General features: G+C 53.3%; 1 protein-coding gene across 9 annotated transcripts in view; it reads left to right on the top strand.

The window, feature by feature from the left end:
- LMNA (lamin A/C) overlaps positions 1-20,943 on the top strand; it is a 58,769-nt gene that overhangs the window by 19,278 nt on the left and 18,548 nt on the right. For 2 of the 9 annotated variants that reach the window (XM_054469232.2, XM_063653945.1), the window contains exons 1-3: positions 2,603-2,765; positions 4,154-4,306; positions 14,227-14,831. In XM_054469232.2, coding sequence (XP_054325207.1) covers positions 14,476-14,831 — 356 coding nt within the window. In that variant the 5' untranslated portion in view covers positions 2,603-2,765; positions 4,154-4,306; positions 14,227-14,475. Of the gene's footprint in view, positions 1-2,602; positions 2,766-4,153; positions 4,307-6,171; positions 6,394-12,351; positions 12,454-14,226; positions 14,832-20,943 lie in introns of those variants that run through there. The other 7 variants (XM_063654001.1, XM_063654127.1, XM_054469310.1 and 4 more) reach the window with 5 other exon arrangements.

Raw genomic sequence — 20,943 nt, 5'->3', positions numbered from 1 at the left:
TTACAGTGCACACAGGGAGCTCAGACGAAGGGAGGCAGTGAAGGTGGGGCCTGCAGGAGGAAGGGGAGCTTAGAATGAGGTGCTGAGGAGTAAGGTGTGTGGGAAGAGTAGAGGAAGGAGTAGAGCATGTTGAGGGTGCTGGTTGTTGAGGGGGCTATGATGAGGATACTCTACTCAAACATGTATTGAGAACCTTCTGTGCACCAGGCACTGTGCCAGGTGCTGGCAGAGCACCAGATCCACCCAGTCTCTACCCTCAAGGAGTCCCTCTAATGGGGGAAGACACACATACACAGACAATCTCACAGACAGTGTGACAAGGGATATTGGTGGCGAGTGGGGACATTTAATCCAGACTTAGTGGCACTTTTAGCTGAGCCTGGATGATGAGTAGGAGTTGATCAGAGGGTAAAGTAAGTGCCATGTCTGGAAATATTAGTCAGGAAGCAATGAGAGAGGTTGAGATTGCTGGAATTTAGATAAGGCTAGAGATGCAAGCAGAGCCCAGGTCGCGGAGGGCATTACAAGTCAGGTCAAGGAATCTGGACTTATCCTAAATACAATGTGGAGCCACTGTTAGTTTAAAGTCTTCTGGAAACAAAATGAGGCTTTCATTTTGAAAAGATCACTGTGGGCTGGGCGTGGCAGCTCACCCCTATAATCCCAACACTTTTAGGAGGTCAAGGTGGAAGGATCTCTTTGAGCCCTGCAGTTCGAGAACAGCCTGGGCAACAAAGTGAGGCCCCAGCTCTACCAAAAAAAAAAAAAAATTAGTTGGGTGCCGTTGCGTGAACCTGGTCCCAGCTACTCAGGAGGCTGAGGCAGGAGGATCACTTGAGCCCATGAATTTTGGATTGCAGTGAGCTATGATTGCACCAATGCACTCCAGCCTGCTGGATGACAAAGCAATATCCTGTCTCAAAAGGAGGGAGGGAAGGAAGGAAGGGAGGGAGGGAGGAAATCACTGTGGGAAAGAGAAACGATGGGAGCAGAGGCAAGGGTGGAGGCAGAGAGACTGGTTGGGAGGCTGCTGCAGTTACCCAGGAAGGAAGGGAGGAAGGGAATCACTATAGTTTATAGAGGAGAAAGGATGGGAGCAGAGGCAAGGGTGGAGGCAGAGAGACTGGTTGGGAGGCTGCTGCAGTTATCCAGGTGGGGGTTGGTGGTGAGCAGACCAGAGAGCTGGAGGTAGTACATAGAACAGATAACAATTCTGGAGGTAGGAACCACAAGGACTTGGGGGCTCATTGGCCAAGGGAGATGAAGGAGGAGAGGCTGAGGAAAGAGAAGCAGAGTGAAGCTGTGTGTTGGGAGACATGAACTCCATCTGAGATATCCAAGGAGTGATGATGAGTTATGGATGCGTAGGAATCACTCCTGGTCTGGGAATACTTGGGGTCTTCTTCTAAGAATTCTCAAGAGTGGAAGGCCACTCACCCTTGGCCCAGTGCCAGGTCCTCACCTTCCCTGGTCTCTCTGGGACAGGCTGGGAATTCCTGTCTCAGAAATACCCTGTTGGGGCAGGCCGGCCTTGATGCTCCCCAGCCCAAAGGGAGGAACGTGCCTGTGCACCTGCTCCGTGATACACGGGGGTGGGACAGTGGAGTGGAGGTGAGTGAATTCAGGGGTGTTCCTCACTTCCCCCATCCTGGACTTCTAGCCTCAGTTGTGGCCCCAGGAATGGATTCTGAGTAAGAGGCCAGAAAGCAAGTTCTCTGGGCCTGGGGTACAGAGGGCAGCAAGGTACAGTTGACATACCGCAGACACCCAGGCAGAGCAAGGGCATCCAGGTTTCAGTCCTGGTTCTGTCACCTCTGGTTAGGAGCCTGTGAGCACCCAAGGGCTCATTCTTGTCCTAAAACTGGGTCTTCAAGATGGTTTGGTTTAGGTGGTGTGAATGAACCCTTCCATTTCCACCCTTGAGAGAGCTGAATTTTCCCCCACCCGAGGTGTTCCACAGTGGGCAGAATGCTGCAGCCCAGTCCGCCCTGGCCCACCCAGTGCTCATCTCCATTTCCAGCCCCTCCTGGGAGCCTCCGGCCTCCTGCAGCCGGCTCTTTGCGCTCCCTCATTAAGCTTTGGTTTCTGTGGGAATGTGACTTGAATTAACTCTTGGGAGAAAAATCACAGAAACCAGGAAAGGGGGGCCATGGGGAGGGGGCAGTGAGTCACGTTTCCATGTGTATTTTTCAAACTTTCCGATGGGAGTTTGGAAAACAACAGTCTTTTGGTTGCCAGCTTGGGCCTGGCTCTCCAAGGGTCCCATATGCTGTGTCTATAGGTCTTCCCGTAACTGCTGCGCCCCGGCCCACCCTTCGGGTCTGCCTTATTTCCTGGGATCCCTTCCCACTTCTCCCTGGGGACTTGTGCTGTTGCAGAGGCACTGAGAAGTCCATCCTGTGGTGCAGCTTCCGTCTCCCCCCTGGTTTCATTTCACAGCCAAGCCCTCATCTATCCTTGCCTCAAGGTGGACCCATGGGGGCTGCAGCTGAGCTGGGGACTTGGGCCCTGCAGCTGCTGTGGCCAACCCTCCAACCCTGGAGAACCTCCATAGGCACCAGGAAGCCCTGGGCTCTAGGAACCTCCTTCCTGCCCCCGCAGCTTCCTCTTTGTGTCCTCCCTACCCGTCCTTCCCGCCCATCTCTGCATCCCAATTTCCAGAGGGCCTGTGGCTGAGGGTGAGAAGCCAGCGATCGACCCCCAGGGAGAAGCCTTGCAGAGGAGGGTCCTCACCCTAATGAGGCCACCAAGGAAGAGGACCCCCGGTATGCCCCTCTTGTGTGCTGGGCCCTCGCACTTCCTCTGTCTGGGACTCCTCTAACAGCTGTGGGGAGGGTGCCAGGATCCCCATTTTGCATAGAGTAGCTGAGGCTCAGCCAGGAAAATGGGTGGGAACCTTAAGGATGGTGGGCAGATGGTGGCCCCCTTGAGAAGGAGATGGGAGGGCAGTGCATACCCCTAGCCAACCCCTCCTTGCAAGCCCTGATTCGGGCGGGGAGGAGGAAGGGGTCCTGGACTAGCTCTCCTCTGTCCCCTCTCCGGGGGCTGCCCCCTCCCAGTTTCTGACTAATCCTTTCCATCGGCAGTGGCACGTCCTGCCCCTGCTGTGCCTGTGCCAACAACAGCCCACATCACAGGGCCACATCTGGCTCCATTTGAACATACCCCACCCTCCCCCCTCTTTATCCCTCAACGCCCTCCCCTGCCCAAGGACGAGAGTAGGGAGTGGCCCTCTGGACCCCCTTCTCTGGCTCCACCAGCCCTGCTCCCCTGCCCTTTCGAAGCCTCTAGTGGAGTCACTCCTTTCCTTCCCCGAACCAGGCCTCAGTTCCTGGGACATTCTGGCTCCATTCTTCAGCACACCCTCCCTCATCATATCCACACTCCTTGGCTCCCCCCTTCACAGCCCCCACTGAAGGAGGGATTGGGAAGGGGACATTTTGCAAGGTCTGAGCCCCAAGAGATGTCCCAGAGTAGAGGGAAGGTCTGACAGCCCAGGGATTTTCCCTTAGCCCAGCTCTCTGGCGTATTGCCAGCTTGGGCGTGTTGGGGGGCAGGGGTCGGGGTGATCCCAAGAGGTGCGTGTATGGAGGGGTATAGCTCAGCCTCCCAGCTGGGGTGGGGAGTGGTGGCTCAGGCCTGTGTAGGCTGGCTTTTGTTGGGGAGGAGCCTGGAAGGGCCTGCAGCTACTGGCCTCCCTCCTCCTTCCTCCTTGCTTAGCAACTGTTGTCGTCTGGTAAATATTTGCCCCAACAGGATCTGGGGCTGCAGCACTGGCGTCAGCCGAGGTAGTTGCCCCCTCCTCAATTTCTGAGCCTCACCTCTCTATTCAGTTCCCTATTCCAGAGCCCCCTGGCTTGGATTCTAAATACGGTCCTCACCCCCTCCCTCATGGTTGATTTCCTCCCCAACCTCCTCCCTGTCCCCCTTTTACTCTCCTTCATCCCCACTCATCTTCTGTGTCCAGGTCTCTCTGGTCCATCCTCCACTCCTGGATCCATTCACCAAGGGGCCTGAGTGAGGTCCCACCCCCTAAGCCACACAGGTCCTCTGCTTCTCCCCCACTACATCTCACTGGGACCCCAGCCTGGCTACGGCTAGTACGTCATTGGTGCGCAGTGAGCCCCAACATCTCTTTCCCTTCCTCCAACAGGAAACACATCTTCCACCTCTAAACCTTAGCTCCACCAAGCTCCAAGGGGAGAGAAAAGAAGGCATATGGGAATGTTTTGCTGGACCCCATACTGCACTCCCAGGCCAGGAAGCTCTGCATCAGGAAGCCAGCGCCATTTTCACCTCCTCTGGGGTAGGACTGAGGGGACCATGGCCAAGAGGAAATAGATGCCCCCTTAGCTCCTCCCTGGGTAGCCTGAGCGGGCCAGGGCCTGAGAGCATGCCAGCTTTAGCCTGTCTTCCTGTCCTTCCCAGCCAGACCCCTGTCACCCTCCTCTCCCAGTGGTTTTCTCATTACCTGTCACTGACGGAGAGCCCCTCAGAGGTCAAGGCCAAAGTGAGGTGGGCTCTTGGCGTGCTGTGCAAGCTTTGAGCTCAACCGGGAAAGAGGGCCAATGGGGTGCTCTTCTGGGGCGGGCCTGTGGGCTGGCTTAGGGATAGCGGACAGGGGAATCTGGGGAGTTGGACAAATGTGGATCTAGAAGGGAGGTGGTTGGGCTGCACGATGCCTTAAGACTCCTCCCAGCTCTGAAGTTCTACTTCTAGGCAATGAATGATGAAACGCTGGCCCAAGTGCAGTCCCTTCCCCATCCCACAGGGCGGAGACCCCGGCCATCCCCTTACCCTACTTGGCAGCCCCGCTCCCCACTCCTCCTGAGAGTGCCCCTTGCTCCACCCCAGCCGCCAGGAAATCTCCTGCAGATTCACCACCACCCTCCTGGCTGGGAGTTCACTTTCCTAGTTGACCTCCTGGCCTGAGGGCCAGAGGAGAGCTTTCAACGGGGACCTTGAGGAGTGTGAGGGCTGCACGGGCTGTGGACCCGGGTGGATTCACCAGGGAGCAAAGGAAAGTGAAGCTTCAGGGCCTCTCAGTTGCACGGGCCCTTTCAAGGCCGCAAGAGGAGCCCTGCCAAACTTTCCACACGATGCCATGTCCATAACATTTGCAAAAAGATCATTTTGTATTTCTTGAAGAGGGCCTCCCCACAAAATTGTATGCACTTTAGGTAGGATGAACAACTGTCCCTATTTTAGCATTAAAAGTCCCTTATCTGGCCGGGCACGGTGGCTTACTCCTGTAATCCCAGCACTTTGGGAGGCCGAGGCAGGCGGATCACAAGGTCAGGAGACCGAAACCATCCTGGCTAACAAGGTGAAACTCCATCTCTACTTAAAAAAAAAAAATACAAAAAATTAGCTGGGCATGACGAGTTAATGGGTGCAGCACACCAGCATGGCACATGTATACATATGTAATTAACCTGCACATTGTGCACATGTACCCTAAAACTTAAAGTATAAAAAAAGAGAACACAAGCGAGTGACAGCGCACAAGCTATTAAGTGGCCACAAAAATAGAGAAAATATTAAAAATATGTGAATCTAGAAAAAAAAAAAAAATTAGCCGGGCGTGGTGGCAGGCGCCTGTAGTCCCAGCTACTAGGGAGGCTGAGGCAGGAGAATGGCCTGAACCCGGGAGGCGGGGCTTGCAGTGAGCCAAGATCGCGCCACTGCACTCCAGCCTGGGAGACACAGCGAGACTCCGTCTCAAAAAAAAAAAAAAAATCCCTTATCCTAGGAGACTCCTCAGTCCCCGGCAAACCCAGGGCAATTGCCCACCCTAGTTTCAGGCTCCACAAACATTTGGCCCACGCCGGGATGGGGGTGAGGGAGAAAGGGAATCCTTTTCTGCCTCACTTCCTGGAAATGTGTAGGGGCGTGAGCCATGGGGCGAGGGGGCCCTCTCTTCCAGCTCCAGTCCTGGAGTTGTGGCGCTTCTGTTTGTTTCCTTGGCAACAGGGAAAGGAAACCCCCATTTAGGAGGCCGGGGAGGCCCCAGCAACCACACACACACACAGAGACACACAGACTCACACGCAGCCGCCCACACGCAGTCGCCTGCGTCAGCACCAGCCGTCAGGCCCTCGCTGCCCGCCTGCGGGGTGTGGAGTGGGGAGAATAGCCCCGCCTGAGTCCGGTCCGACTACCCGCCCCTACTGATTTGCCTGGGACGCCGCCGGCCCACATGGCCCCACCCACGCCTCTGTCCCCACCCCCCCTACCGCCCCCGGCCCCGTTCCCCCCTTAACACCTTCCCCCAGGTGGTGAGGGGCCAAAGCTGGGGGATGGACAAGAGAAAGGAAGGAGATGTCACTGCTGAATTTCTGCTGAATTTCCTTCTGCCTGCTGCCCGATTTCTATTTGACTGGCAATAGTCTGGTGTGTATTGTGACAGTTCAGGGAGCCTGAGACTCACAAGTGGGGTGGCGATTTAGGCCTGGTTGGGTGGGGGAGGTGGTTTGGAATGTCGGGAATGGAGCTCCCGGGGAGACTATAGGATTTTGCTGTTGGATTGGGTTCCTTGGGATCTGGGTCGAAGAGGGAAGGAGTATATTTAACCTGGAGGCAGAAACCTGGGGTTTGGGCCTGCTTCTGTCACTTATCAGCTGTGTGGCCTGAAGACAATCAGTTAGCCTGCCTAAGCCTGTCTCCTCAGCTGTAATATGCACATAATGGTGCTTGCCTGTGCACCTTAAAGAAATTTGAGAAGGCTAAGGTAGTAACCTTGATTGTGAAAGGCTTGTCACCTGGGGGACCGGGGCAGGTGGGAGGGCTTGGTTACTACTTATTATCCAGTCGCCCCTCCAGCCCGGCTGGCTCAGTGAGCCCAGCAGCCAATTCCCGACTTTGTAGGAACCCATGCCAGTCCCTAAGTGGACCAGCTCTTTGACATCTGTCCAGTGTGGCTGCCCTGTCTCCCGTGGCAGCGTGGCACTGAGCTGCAGTGCTGTCTTGGAGGTTTTGGCCCTGCCTGGCTGTATGACTTTGGGCAAATCTTTCCTCCTCTGTCCTCAGAATTCCACTTATAAAGAAAGGGGCTTATTCCTCAGAGCCCAGGGGCCTCCTGGAAGTGGGCTGGGGGGATCAACCATGCAGGGGCCTCAAGCTCCCTAAGTAGAGAAGCTCTGCCTCTGTCATTTAGTAGATTGTGCTTTTTGGGTGAGATTTCATTTGAGTGAGGGGGATCTCTGACTTTACAAATAGCTGTCATTCACTTGCTCCATCTAAGGGCCCACTTCTCACCCAGCATCACCTATGAGCCTGCCTCATTCCCCCTTGCTGAGCCTGGGTGAGACGAAATCTACTCAGCTGTGCTACCTCAGGTCAATTACAACCTCGTGGAGTTTGGGTTGTTGTTGTTGTTGTTTTTTTTTTTTGAGATGGAGTCTCACTCTGTCACCCAGGCTGGAGTGCAGTGGCGTGATCTCCTGCCTCAGCTCCCTGAGTAGCTGGCATTACAGGTGCGTGCCACTATGCCCAGCTGATTTTTTGTATTTTTGGTAGAGATGGAGTTTTACCATGTTGGCCAGGCTGGTCTTGAACTCCTGACCTCAAGTAATCCACCCACCTCCCAAAATGCTGAGATTACAGGTGTGAGCCACTGCTCCCAGCTGGAATTTGGGTTCTTGACACATAAAATGCAGATAATAATACCTGCCTCAAAAGATTGAGGTGAAGATTAAATGGGATCACCTCCGTATAGCCCCTAGCCTGGTTCCTGGCACATGGCAGCCACTTAAAGAATGGGCACGGTCTTCCACTGTCAAGGTTATAACTATCACCTGCACACAAGTGACTCTGCACTTCAATCATTGTTTAATACCCTGTAGTCAAAGGATAAGACCTTCCCTCAAGAACTCACTATAAAGAGATTCCCAAACCATGTCCTAGAATCTCCACGTTACCTCCACCTCCTCAGACCCTCCTCCAAAGAGTCGCCTCTCTCTGACTCCTACCTGTCCAGGGTTCTAGCCACCTGTAAGATCTTGGCTTTCCGATTCAGGCAAACTTGTATTAAAATTTCAGTTCTGGTCGGGCGTGGTGGCTCATGCCTGTAATCCCAGCACTTTCGGAGGCTGAGGCAACCAGATTCACCTGAGGTCAGGAGTTACATGGTGAAATCCCGTCTCTACTAAAAATACAAAAAAATTAGCTGGGCTAATTTTTTAGTGGTGCATGGTTGTAGTCCCAGCTACTCGGGAGGCTGAGGCAGGAGAATCGCTTGAATTCAGGAGGTGGAGGTTGCAGTGAGCTGAGATCGTGCCATTGCACTCCAGCCCAGGCGACAGGAGCGAAACTCCATCTCAAAAAAAAAAAAAGAATCCAGTTCTGTTACTAACCATATGACCTTAGACAAGTGATTCTCAATAGGGTGTAATTTTATCCCCCAGGGGATGTTAGGCAATGCCTGAAGATATTTTTGATTGTCATAACTGGGAGTGGAAGTGCTACTGGCCTAAAGTCGGGAGAGGCTAGGGATGTTACAAACCATCTCAGAGTACAAAGAACCTTCTCTGACAACAAAGAATTATCTGGCTCAAAATTCAGTAGTGCCAAGGTTGAGAAACCTGACCTTAAATGAATAATTTAACCTTTCTGGGCTTCAGTTTCCTCGTCTGTAAAATAGGGCTATTAATAGTATCTACCTTGTAGAGCTAGTGTATTGGTCCAACAAAATAATGCAAGTATCTAGTGCCTAATAATAAAGGTAGTCCATAAATATTCCCTACACTAATCGTTCTTAGCATGCCTCTGGAATCCCTCCTGGCTTCATCACTGGGCTGAACCCACCCGACCCTAGCTGGGCTTATTTCTTGCGAAGGCCAGTGCTCCTGACTCTTTCTTCACTGGTCTTGATGCTTTTCTTCTCTCCTTAACCTCAAGGCCTATCAAGCAGCTGGAAGTCTCTCCCTCAGGCCCCATCCCAGCACCAGGCCCCTGCCCCCACCTTCCACTTCTCCCTTCCCGTCTCTCTTCCCCTCCTTTCCAGCCTTACCTCTAGTGGCTCCCCATGCCCCTCGGCAGGTCAGAGCACACTCAGCTCTTTCCCACTTCAGCACCTCTGCATAGACTTCCTCCAGCCAGAGTGGCAGAAGACAGAGAAGCATGTCCAGGATTTGGACCAGACTACCTGGTCCCAGTTCTGCACTGGGCCTGTTACTTACGGCCTAGTTTTAGGAAAGTCAGCCTGATCTGCAAAGCAGGGAAATAATTTCCAACCCATGAGGTTGTTCTATGGACCCAGTTGAGAATGTATGAAAACATGCAACAACTATAAAGATTGTTAAAATGTAAGTTATTCACTGTGTGAGCATTATTCTGCTAAATGTGTGCATGTGTATGTATGTATATGTGTGTGTGTGTATATATACATATACACATATATATGTAATTTTTTTTTTTGAGACAGGGTTTCACTCTTGCTCAGGCTGGAGTGCAGTAGTGCAATCACAGCTCACTGCAGCCTCGACCTCCCAAGCTCAGGTGATCCTTCCATCTTAGCCTCCTGGGTAGCTGGGACTACAGGCACGTGCCACCACCCCCAGCTAATTTTTTTTTTTAAGAGATGGGGTTTCGCTATGTTGGCCAGGCTGGTCTTGAACTCCTGGGCTTAAGCAATCTGCAATCTGCCTGTCTCGGACTCCCCAAGTATTGGGATTATTAGCGTGAGCCACCATGCTCAGCCTCTGCTTTATATTTTTATTTCCATAGCTCCTACCGTGTTCTAACGAACTATAACTTTGTCTTTGGTTTATTGACTATCTCCCTCCACTAGAATGTCAGCTCCATAAGGGTACGAATTTTTGTCTGTTTTATTCACTGCTGTATCCCTGGTGTCTAGAAATAGTTCCTGGTATATAGTAGATGTTCAATAAATCTTTGTTGAATGCATGAATTCTCTATGTATAAGGCAATTCTCTAAAGCCCCTAAATCTACCTTCTCCAAGAAGCCCTCCTTCAAATGTATGTAACCTTATTTAGTTATTGCACATCCCCATTTTACAGATGATGAAACTAACGCTGGAAAAACTTGTCCAGAGTCACTGACCTGAAAAGTGGCAAGGCCAGATGCATTTGTTTATCCAAGAAACCCTGAGAGGGCTGGGCATGGTGGCTGGCATCTGTGATCCCAGCACTTTGGGAGGCTGAGATGGGAGGATCACTTGACTCCAGGAGTTCAAGACCAACCTAGGCAACATAGTGAGACCCCATCTCTTAAAAAAATAGGCTGGGTGCGGTGGCTCGTGCCTGTAATCCCAGCACTTTGAGAGGCCAAGGCAGGTGGATTATCTGAGGTCAGGAGTTTGAGACCAGCCTGGCCAACATGGGGAAACCCTGTCTCTGCTAAAAATACAAAAATTAGCCGGGTGTGGTGGTGGGTGCCTGTAATCCCAGCAACCCGAGAGGCTGAGGCAGGAAAATCGCTTGAACCTGGAAGGCAGAGGTTGCAGTGAGCTGAGATTGTGCCACTGCACTCCAGCCTGGGCAACAGAGCGAGACTCCAGCTCAAAAAAAAAATAGAAACACCGAGTGCCTGCTGTGTGCCAGGTATTAGGCCAGGTGTTAGGGAGACAGATGACCAAGACTTGGTCCTTTCTGTCCCTCACAGCACTTTCAGGAATGGGGGTCACAGAGGAAACACTAGGATGCTATAAGAACACAGAGGAGCCCCCCCACCCCAATCAAGGTCATTGGTCTTCAAGATAAAGTGCCTAGGCCTGGTGCAGTGGCTCACGCCTATAATCTCACACTTTGGGAGGCTAAGGTGAGGGGGCACTTGAGGTCAGGAGTTCGAGACCAGCCTGGCCAACATGGTGAAACCTCGTCTTTACTCAAAATACAAAAATTAGCCGGGCGTGGTGGCACGTGCCTGTAATCCCAGCTACTCAGGAGCTAAGGCAGGAGAAGCGCTTGAACCCGGGAGGCAGAGGTTGCAGTGAGCTGAGATTGTACTGTTGCACTCCAGCCTGGGTGACAAGAGCAAAACTCTGTCTCAAAAAAAAAAAAAAAAAAAAAAAAAATGCTCAAACCGTCCGGTGGACCCAACCACTGCTTCTGATTTCACTCATGCATGCTCCAGCTCCCAGATTTCTGGGATCCCTTTGGAATTCATCCAATTCAGAGTCCTCCACTGCTCTTTAATCATTTGTGCTTGTTGGTTTTGCTTCTCCCTCTGTCTTCTCCACTAGTGGGAGTCTCCCTTGAGAGCAAGCATAGTATTGCTATCACCCTGTGGCATAGTGTGCAGAACTCTTGCACACCCAGGAGCTCAGTCCCTGTCTTTGATAGCCACTCTGCCCATACTACAGGTAAGAAAACTGAGGTCCAGAGAATTCAGTAGCAGATCTAGCATCACTTAGCAGTTAAGAGGTAGGATTAGAATGTGGTCACCCTCTAGCCACCACCCCCATCACCTCTCACCTCCAGCAGGCTCAGCTCCTCTGGACCTGGCTGCTGCTTCTGGGTTGGTGATTTTTGCCCTGGCAAAGGGAGAGCAGACTTATGACATCTGGGGTCCAGAGTTAGGATTGAATATTCAGGATAAAGGTTCACTTTGAAGTTCAGATTTAGGATTGAGGCCATTTTGGTGGTGGTGGCAGGGAACCTTTAGAAAGAGCTTGGAGTGAAATTTGGGGTGAAAGCCCTCCTTCTTTCTCCTGCACCTTTTCCACAAGATGGGGAGGTCTGGCCAGACACAGTGGCTCACACCTATAATCCCAGAGCTTTGGAAGGCTGAGGTGAGGATCATTTGAGGCCAGGAGTTATAGACCAAATTGGGCAACATAGCAAGACTCCTTCTCTATCATGATAGCCTATAGTCTCAGCTACTCACGAGGCTGAGATAAAAGAATCACTTGAACCCAGGAATTCAAGGTTGCAATGAGCTATGATCCTGCCACCGCACTCCAGCCTGGGTGACAGACCAAGATTCTCAAAAAAAGAGGGGAGAGGTCTAGGACAGGAAGGGTTAAGTGTGGTTTAGCTTTCCCAGCCCGAAAAGGAAGCCAGGCCAAGCAGCTGGGTAAGGGAAAAGCGGGCACTGAGTGCCAGGGAGGGGCTGAGGCAGCGGGAACAGCATGAACCCTTCCCTCATGTTTCACTGGCTTACCCCTCCTGCCTCTGCTTCTGGTGTAGAGAAGAAGAAGACTTTTTATTGTCTGGGAAGCTGAGGGTGGGTGCCACGCCCTGGGGGAGAGAAGCCATATTCTGGGCCCCCTCATCCGGGTGCATCCCTAGTGCTCACCATGCGCCCAGGCACCCTCACTGAGATGAGAACTTTCCTTGTTCCCCTCCCCTAATAACCAAAGTTCCTGCCTTAATCCCACTCCAGTCCCTCATCCACCCTGAGGCCAGGCTTCAGAACCCAGAAGTCAGGGCCTGTCCAGCCCTGCTTTCCTTGTATTTGAGAGAAGCCCTGATATCTTGGAGCTGTACAAGGTAGCAACATAATTTGATTTCCCTGCTTGCTCATCGGAGGATAAGCTGTGGGAGGCAGTTGGGCAGGGCATGCAGGCAGATGGGGCCCAGGCCTCAATGCTGTCACCTCTTAGAGACGATAAGGTGGGCTGGGTGTGGTGGCTCACATCTGTAATCCCAGAACTTTGGGAAGCTGAGGCGGGCAGATTACCTGAGGTCGGGAGTTTGAGACCAGTTTGGCCAACATGGTGAAACCCCATCTCTACTAAAAATAAAAATAAAAAAAAAATTAGCTGGGCATGGTGGCGGGTGCCTATAATCCCAGCTACTCAGGAGGCTGAGGCAGGAGAATCTCTTGAACCCAGGAGGTGGAGGTTGCAATGAGCTGAGATCATGCCACGGCACTCCAGCCTGGGTGAGAGAGCAAGACTTCATCTCAAAAAAAAAAAAAGAAAAATAGAGGGTGAGGTGGCTGGTGGGACCAGGATAGGGGCCAGGATGAGGGGAGGGGAGTGGAAGGCTTATCAAAAGGGTCCTTGGTGAGGCCTGAGGATGGAGGCTCCAGAGCCTGAGGTAGCGAACCCTGAGGACCTGAGTGATCTCGTTTTGTGAGAGAACGTGGCCCCTCCCCAGAGCCAGCTGCAGAATGGACCTGGCCAGAGAGGAAAGTAGAGATGAGATGAGTATGGTGCTGGCCTTTGCAGCCAGCAAGGCTGTGGGGTCTTTTCTGTTCCTGTTGCCCACTACCTTCTTGCCCCCCACTACCTTCTTTCTGGCTGAAACCAGGATAGAGACCCAACATTGGCTGTCCAGCCCCCAGCCCTGCTCCCCCTTTCAGGCCCCTCTGGGAACCACAGAAATCTGGGACCTAGTGTTCTGGCAACGTAATGAATGCACGCACAGCTCTGGTATCTGTTTTAAATTATCCATTAAAATAAGTACAGTTCTGGGGGAAAAAAAATAAGTTGACTGGGTGGGGTAAGCAGTAGAAAGGGACTGAAGGGGGAAGGAACCCAGGCAGTGCTTGGGTCCAAAGGAAGGGGACAGGAGATGGAAGGGGGCAGTGCCTGGCTCCTATTCTTGGCCTTCTTTAGGGGACTTCTTTAGGGGACTGTGGCTTGTTGCTTGGGTCTAAAAACGAATGCTTGGCTTTGAAGAGAGATAGATTGGGGCAAAAGAAAGAAAAAAAGGGACCCCCAAATTCCTTGATCCCTGGCCCCAAACTGGGGGCATAAAGGAACTCAGGTTCCAGAACTTTGCTCCCCCCAGGGAACCCAGGCATTCCTTCTCCACCCCACTCCTGGCACACTGAGATGCAGCTCTGAATGGGCTGCCCACGTGTGGAGGGGGGTTGGGGTGACTCACTATTACTACTGGGAGGACAGGGGGAGCCAGTGGTGGAAGAAGGGTGAGTCACACTGATGGGCACCAGCCTCAGCCCTCCCCCCCAATTTCCTGGCTCCCAGCCCTGCCTACCTGACCCTCTCCCTTGCTTTGCACCCACTTCCCTCTCTTTCTCCCCGATCCTTTTGCCCACCCACTCTCGCTCCTTGGGTCTGCCCTCTAGCCCAGAAGGTCTGAGGCAATGGGGGCAAGCTTGGAGCCGGCAGTGCTGAGCAGGCAGGAGCCAAGAGAGGGGAAGCTTAAGCCTCACGCAGTTAGGGGTGCGCTGGAGAGGGTGGGGCCCGACTCCGCCACACCCCAACGGTCCTTCCCCCTCCTCACCACTCCCGCCCCCACCCCCAATGGATCTGGGACTGCCCCTTTAAGAGCAGTGGCCCCTCCTCCCTTCAGAGGAGGACCTATTAGAGCCTTTGCCCCGGCGTCGGTGACTCAGTGTTCGCGGGAGCGCCGCACCTACACCAGCCAACCCAGATCCCGAGGTCCGACAGCGCCCGGCCCAGATCCCCACGCCGGCCAGGAGCAAGCCGAGAGCCAACCGGCCGGCGCACTCCGACTCCGAGCAGTCTCTGTCCTTCGGCCCGAGCCCCGCGCCCTTTCCGGGACCCCTGCCCCGCGGGCAGCGCTGCCACCCTGCCGGCCATGGAGACCCCGTCCCAGCGGCGCGCCACCCGCAGCGGGGCGCAGGCCAGCTCCACTCCGCTGTCGCCCACCCGCATCACCCGGCTGCAGGAGAAGGAGGACCTGCAGGAGCTCAATGATCGCTTGGCGGTCTACATCGACCGTGTGCGCTCGCTGGAAACGGAGAACGCAGGGCTGCGCCTTCGCATCACCGAGTCTGAAGAGGTGGTCAGCCGCGAGGTGTCCGGCATCAAGGCCGCCTACGAGGCCGAGCTCGGGGATGCCCGCAAGACCCTCGACTCAGTAGCCAAGGAGCGCGCCCGCCTGCAGCTGGAGCTGAGCAAAGTGCGTGAGGAGTTTAAGGAGCTGAAAGCTCGGTGAGTTCGCCCAGGTGGCTGCGTGCCTGGCGGGGAGTGGAGAGGGCGGCGGGCCGGCGCCCCTGGCCGACCGCAGGAAGGGAGTGAGAGGGCCTGGAGGCCGATAACTTTGCCATAGTCTCCTCCCTCCCCGGAACTGCCCCCAGCGGGTGACTGGCAGTGTCAAGGGGAATTGTCAAGACAGGACAGAGAGGGAAGAGGTGGTCTCTGGGAGAGGGTGGGGGGGATATAAGGAATGGTGGGGGTATCAGGGACAAGTTGGGGCTGGGGCCGGCCTGAATTCGGTCAGATTAGGATTTGCCAGCTATTTGGAGCCGGGGGGAGGGGCTTGAGCAAAACAGAACTAGCCCTGCCAGCTCGAAGAACTCTGGGCACCCAGGACACATCGGAGTGGCAGAAAGGGTCCTGTTAGAACTTTGTTGGAGGGCTTGGCACTGTGCCAGCTTTGCCCAAGCTGGCTCTGAACACATGATGCCCACTAAGACATAACTCCCAAGTTGGCATCTGTCCAGTGTGTTGGAGCGAGGTCAGTAAGGCAGGGCAATCCCCCTTTTCCCTCCCAAGGGCTTGGCGGTGGCCCCCTCGGCATGACCTTGTCCTGGGTTCTAAGGGTTGGGAAGATCTCCCTCACTCTGCCACTCTGCGTGTCTGGGACCTTCCTTGGGCCCTGACAGGCCCACCAAAAGAGCTCCGGGAGATGAGAGATCGGCTCCCCCGCAGCTCCCACAGCCCTTGGCCTGCTTGGCCCAGGAATGCAAGGGAGGGAGGGAGGCAGAGGGCAGAGGCTCCCAGCTCAGGAAGTTGTGTTATGCCCAGGTCTGGCCGCACTTCTCCCTTGGCCCTCCGCCTAGTGTCTTCGAGGGTTGGGGGCACTGTCCTTCCCTCCCTGGGGTGAGCCACTTTCATTTTCCCAGCCAGGCTAGGCAGTCTTTGCTCGGGCCCATCCTCTTAGCTGCTGACGTTAGATCTTTGTCTTATTGAAGTGCTGGAATACAGTGACATTTTTGAAATCCAGCCGTTGGAAGATTCAGGCCACTCCCACTTTACCCACCCCTGCCCCACCCTACCCCACCCTACTCAACTGCACCTTCTTCTTTTCTAAAAAAGCCTTTGGGAGCTTGGAAGTATAGGCCCTCCTCTTCCAGCCACATCAGAATTTGTTTCCCTTCTTCCTGCCTTCCCTTTCTCTATGCAGACCCAGGCCAAGAGCACTAAGGATGCTTGGAGATCCGTAAAGGGCTGTTGGCTTTGACTTCTTCTCTCCCTTTTGTCATCTACTCCAAACTTCTGCTCTTCCTAGAACCCTTTGCTAGGGGTGGTTTTGTTGCCCAGGCTGGAGTGCAATGGTGCAATCTCGGCTCACTGCAACCTCCGCCTCCCAGGTTCAAGTGATTCTCCTGCCTCAGCCTCCCGAATAGCTGGGATTACAGGCATGTGCCACCATGCCGGGCTAATTTTGTATTTTTAGTAGAGATGGGGTTTCTCCATGTTGGTCAGGCTAGTCTTGAACTCCCAACCTCAGGTGATTCACCCGCCTCAGCCTCCCAAAGTGCTAGGATTACAGGCACGAGCCACCACGCCAGGCCCATCACCCTTCTTTCTGAAGAGTCAATGGAAGTTGTGTGTAGGAAGACAGGCTCAACCATTTTTTTTTGTTTTTTTTTTTTTGAGACAGGGTCTCACTCTGTCACCCAGACTGGAGTGAAGTGGTGCGATCTTGGTTCACTGCAACCTCTGCCTCCCAGGCTCAAGAGATTCTCCTGCCTCAGCCTCCTGAGTAGCTGGGATTACAAGCGCGTGCCACCACACCCAGCTAATTTTTTTTTTTCTTTTTTCAGTAGAGATGGGGTTTCACCATGTTGGCTAGGCTGGTCTCAAACTCCTGACTTCAAATGATCCACCCGCCTCGGCCTCCCAAAGTGCTGGGATTACAGGCATGAGCTACCATGCCCGGCCATCAACCTTTATTTTGTTTTTTTGAGATGGAGTCTCGCTTTGTTGCCCAGGCTGGAGTACAGTAGTGTGATCTCAGCTCACTGCAACCTCTGCCTCCCAGGTTCAAGCCATGCTCCTGCCTCAGCCTCCCAAGTAGCTGGAACTACAGGTGCCTGCCACCACACCCAGCTACTTTTTGTATTTTTAGTAGAGACGGGGTTTCACCATGTTGGCCAGGGTGATCTTGAACTCCTGACCTCAAGTGATCTGCCTGCCTCAGCCTCCCAAAGTGTTAGGATTACAGGCGTGAGCCACTGCGCCTGGCTTCTTTTTTTCTTGAGATAGGGTTTCACTCTGTTACCCAGGCTGGAGTGCAGTGGCAAGGTCATGGCTCACTGCAGCCTCTACCTCCCTGGCTCAAGCCATCCTCCCGCCTCAGCCTCCTGAGTAGCTGGGACCACAGGCAGGCACCACCACCCACAGCTAATGTTTTTGTATTATTTTGTAGAGATGGGGTTTTGCCATGTTGCCCACGGTCTTGAACTCCTGGGTTCAAGCAATCCTCCTGCCTCGGCCTCCCAAAGTGCTGGGATTACAGGGCGTGAGCCACTGCACCCAGCCTCAAATTTTATTTCTGCTGAAAGAGACCACACCTGTCCTTTTCTTTATTTTTATTATATTTTTCAGAGACAGGGACTTGCCCTGTTGCTCAGGCTGGAGTGCAATGGTACAATCATAACTTGCTGCAGCCTGGAACTCCTCCTGGGCTCAAGCGATCCTCCCGTCTCAGCTTCCAGAATAGCTGAGACTAAGGGCAGGCACTACCACGCTTGGCTAATTTTTTTTTTTTTTTTTTTTTTCTTTTTGTTTGTAAAGATGGAAACTTGCTATGTTGCTCAGCTGGTTCCAAAGTTTTGGCCTCAAGCAATCCTTCTGCCTCGGCCTCCCAAAGCACTGGGATTACAGTCATGAGCCACCAGGCCTGACGCCAGTCCTGTCTTTTTTCTACTAGTGATATGAACAATTTAGTTAGCAAGACAGATAGGAAGCAAGGAAGGGGAGACCCAGAGAATTCGTTGCATCTAAACTAGTCCACTCATCTACCAAAGCCCTGTGAAGGACATTTTTAGCAGTTTTAGCAGTTTTCTGGTCAAAACTTTGATCGGGAAACAGGTTGAGTGGATTCGATAGTCTCTTGCTCACCCAGCCACGCCAGTTTGTCTCCTCTGCCTCTTAGTGCAGCTGTCCAGGCCTGGGACACCAGGCGGGTATGTGCGCACGTGGGGCAGGGCGGGGGTGGTGTGTGTACTTGTTATATTTAGCCACCTGCCTCTGTTCTCCCCCACTGATCCTGGCTGGGAAGGCTGGGCTTCCGGAAAAGAGAGGTGGATTTGCACACCTGGATCCCAAGCCGATAGAAAGTGGGGTGAAGACAAAGGGGACTCAGACTGGGGTGTCTGTCCTCTTCTATGTCCACAGTAGAAGGAGCCAGGATTGGTCACTCCCTGCTGGGTCTGCTGTGCTCAGGGTGAGGTAGAGTAGTGGGTAGAGTAAAGAATTTGGGAGAGGAAAAAAGGCATTTTCCCAACCCCTCCCACCAAAGCCTAGAGAGAAGGTGTTGTCTGGTTTAATGTTTAATTAGAGCTCAGAGTTCAGGGCCAGATTTGGAGTTGGGATGGAGAGTTGTTTTTAAGACCCTGTAGCAATTTTTGACCCAACCTGGGTACCTCAACCACACTCAGGAGTTTGGGGGACCTTCTGTTGGGCTGGATTATAGGCTTCAAGAAGAAACCCCTTTCCCCAATACTCTCTCTCTCCTTTTTTTGAGACAGGGTCTCGTTCTGTTGCCCAGGCTGGAGTGCAGTGGCGTGATCACAGCTCACTGCAACGTCAACCTCCCAGGCTCTGGTGATTCTCCCGCCTCGGCCTCCTGAGTAGCTGGGATTACAGGTGTGTGCCACCATGCCCAGTTAATTTTTTTTTTCTTTTTTTTTTTGAGATGGAGTCTCGTTCTGTTGCCAGGCTGGAGTGCAGTGGTGCGATCTCGGCTCATTGCAACCTCCACCTCCCGGGTTCAAGCGATTCTCCTGCCTCAGCCTCCTGAGTAGCTGGGACTACAGGCACACGCCACCATGCCCAGTTAATTTTTGTATTTTTAGTAGAGATGGGGTTTCACCATGTTGGCCAGGGTGGTCTCAATCACTTTGGCCTCCCAAAGTGCTGGGATTACAGGTGTGAGCCACCGTACCCGGCCACTAATTTTTATATATTTTATAGAGATGGGGTTTCACCGTGTTGCCCAAGCTGGTCTCGAACTCCTAGGCTCAAGTAATCCACCTGCCTTGGCCTTGGCCTCCCAAAGTGCTGGGATTTATAGGCATGAGCTACCTACCGCACCTGGTACCCCCTGCCCCTTCTCTGTCTCTTTCTAGTCTGTAGCCCAAGGGATTTGGATACCCAAGTGCAGGCAGAATGAGAAGGTTGTAAGCACCAGGGAAGCCCATCTGGAGTCCAGGCTTGCAGCTGGGCCCCACCCCAGGCAAGGCAGCTGGGTGGATGACTCAGATGCTGCCCCCTCCCTCCCACCCTGGGGGCTTTACAGAAGACAGCAGGAGACAGGGTGGCGACAGCAGTTGTCTTAAAGGGAGGAGTGGTGGTCTGAATGTCTACATCTTCTGCCCCCCTCCCCATTGCATCCTGGAGTCCCTTGCCTGGCTCCTTCCTGAGACCCTCTGGTGGTGTCTGGACACATAGCTCTCTCTGGACAGGCAACATGCACAAGTAATTAGAATCCAGAGTTGAGTTCAGAGTTATGGATTGGGCTGCAGGATAGTGCCAGGGTCTGTGTCTTCCCACGTGAAACTGATGGAGGAAGGCTGAGTCAGAAGTGGGGAGATCCCAGGCCCACAAAGCAGAAGCGCTACTTCCACCCAACAAGGCCCTGGTGCTTGACAACTTCCTGGATTGCCCACTGTTGCAGCCCCAGTGTGGACAGGCAGGGAGATGGAGGCTCCAGTTCATGTAGGCTCTGATCAAGACAAGAACAGCAGAGGCCACAGAGGCACAGAGGCTTGTCCCATGTCACACAGTAAAGGGGTGATAGGTCAGCACTTGAGCACAGGCCTTATGACTTCCAGTTGGGTGTGCTCTTACCATTAAGCCTCACTTCTCTAGCTTGGGGAACAGGTTGGAGGGAGGATCTAGAGGGTGAAGTAAGGTGAAGTCAGGTAGCTGAGGCTCACTTCTGCAGCCTGGAAATTCTGCTCTGAGGCCAGTGACACCTTAATGCTCTATGGCCATACTTCGTGGCTCATGCCTGTAATCCCAGTGCTTTGGGAGGCTAAGGCAGGAGGATCACTTGAGGCCAGGAGTTTGAGACCAGTCTGGGCAACATAGCAAGACCCCCTTCTGTACAAAAAAATTAGCCGGTCAACACCTGTAGTCCAGCTGCTCGGGAAGCTGAGGCGGGAGGATCACCTGAAGCCAGGAGTTTGAGGCTATTGTGAGCTATGACTGCACTACTGCACTCTAGCCTGGGAGACAGAGAAAGACCCTGTCTCTGAAAAAGAAAAAAAACAAAACAAAACTCTACTGTCCTGCAGGGCCTGTTAGCATATGATCGATAGCCTTTGCTCCAGCCTATACCTGGACCCAGGACCCCTGCCAGCTCCTCGATCGTGAGATGGTCAGAGCTCTGGGAGGCTGGTGATTCTTGTCTTGAGACTATCTTGAGACTTGTCATGGGAATTGTCCACCCGGATTGAAAGGAAGCTGTGCCTTTTGGCAGACCCATTAGGTTAATGGGGTTGGAGACCTTTGAGGATGCATGGGCCCCGGGCTTTATCTGAGGGTACCTCCGGGTGTTACCTCTCCAACCCTCCACCACCAAATCCATTTTTTTTTTTTGACACTCTTGCTCTCTGGCCCAGGCTGGAGTGCAGTGGCATGATCTTGGCTTACTGCAATCTCCACCTCCCAGGCTCAAGTGATCCTCCCACCTCAGCCTCCCAAGTAGCTGGGACTATAGGCACGTGCCACATGCTCGGCTAATTTTTCTATTTTTAGTAGAGACCGGGTTTCACCATGTTACTCAGGCTGGTCTTGAACTCCGGGGCTTAAGCAATCCACCCACCTTGACCTCCCAAAGTGCTGAGAGCCACTGAGCCTGGCCCAAATC

This window comes from Pongo pygmaeus, chromosome 1, assembly GCF_028885625.2.
Source record: "Pongo pygmaeus isolate AG05252 chromosome 1, NHGRI_mPonPyg2-v2.0_pri, whole genome shotgun sequence".
Lineage (NCBI taxonomy): Eukaryota > Metazoa > Chordata > Mammalia > Primates > Hominidae > Pongo > Pongo pygmaeus.
Note: the sequence above shows the minus strand (reverse complement) of the source record. Positions and strands in the feature narration are given on the sequence as shown.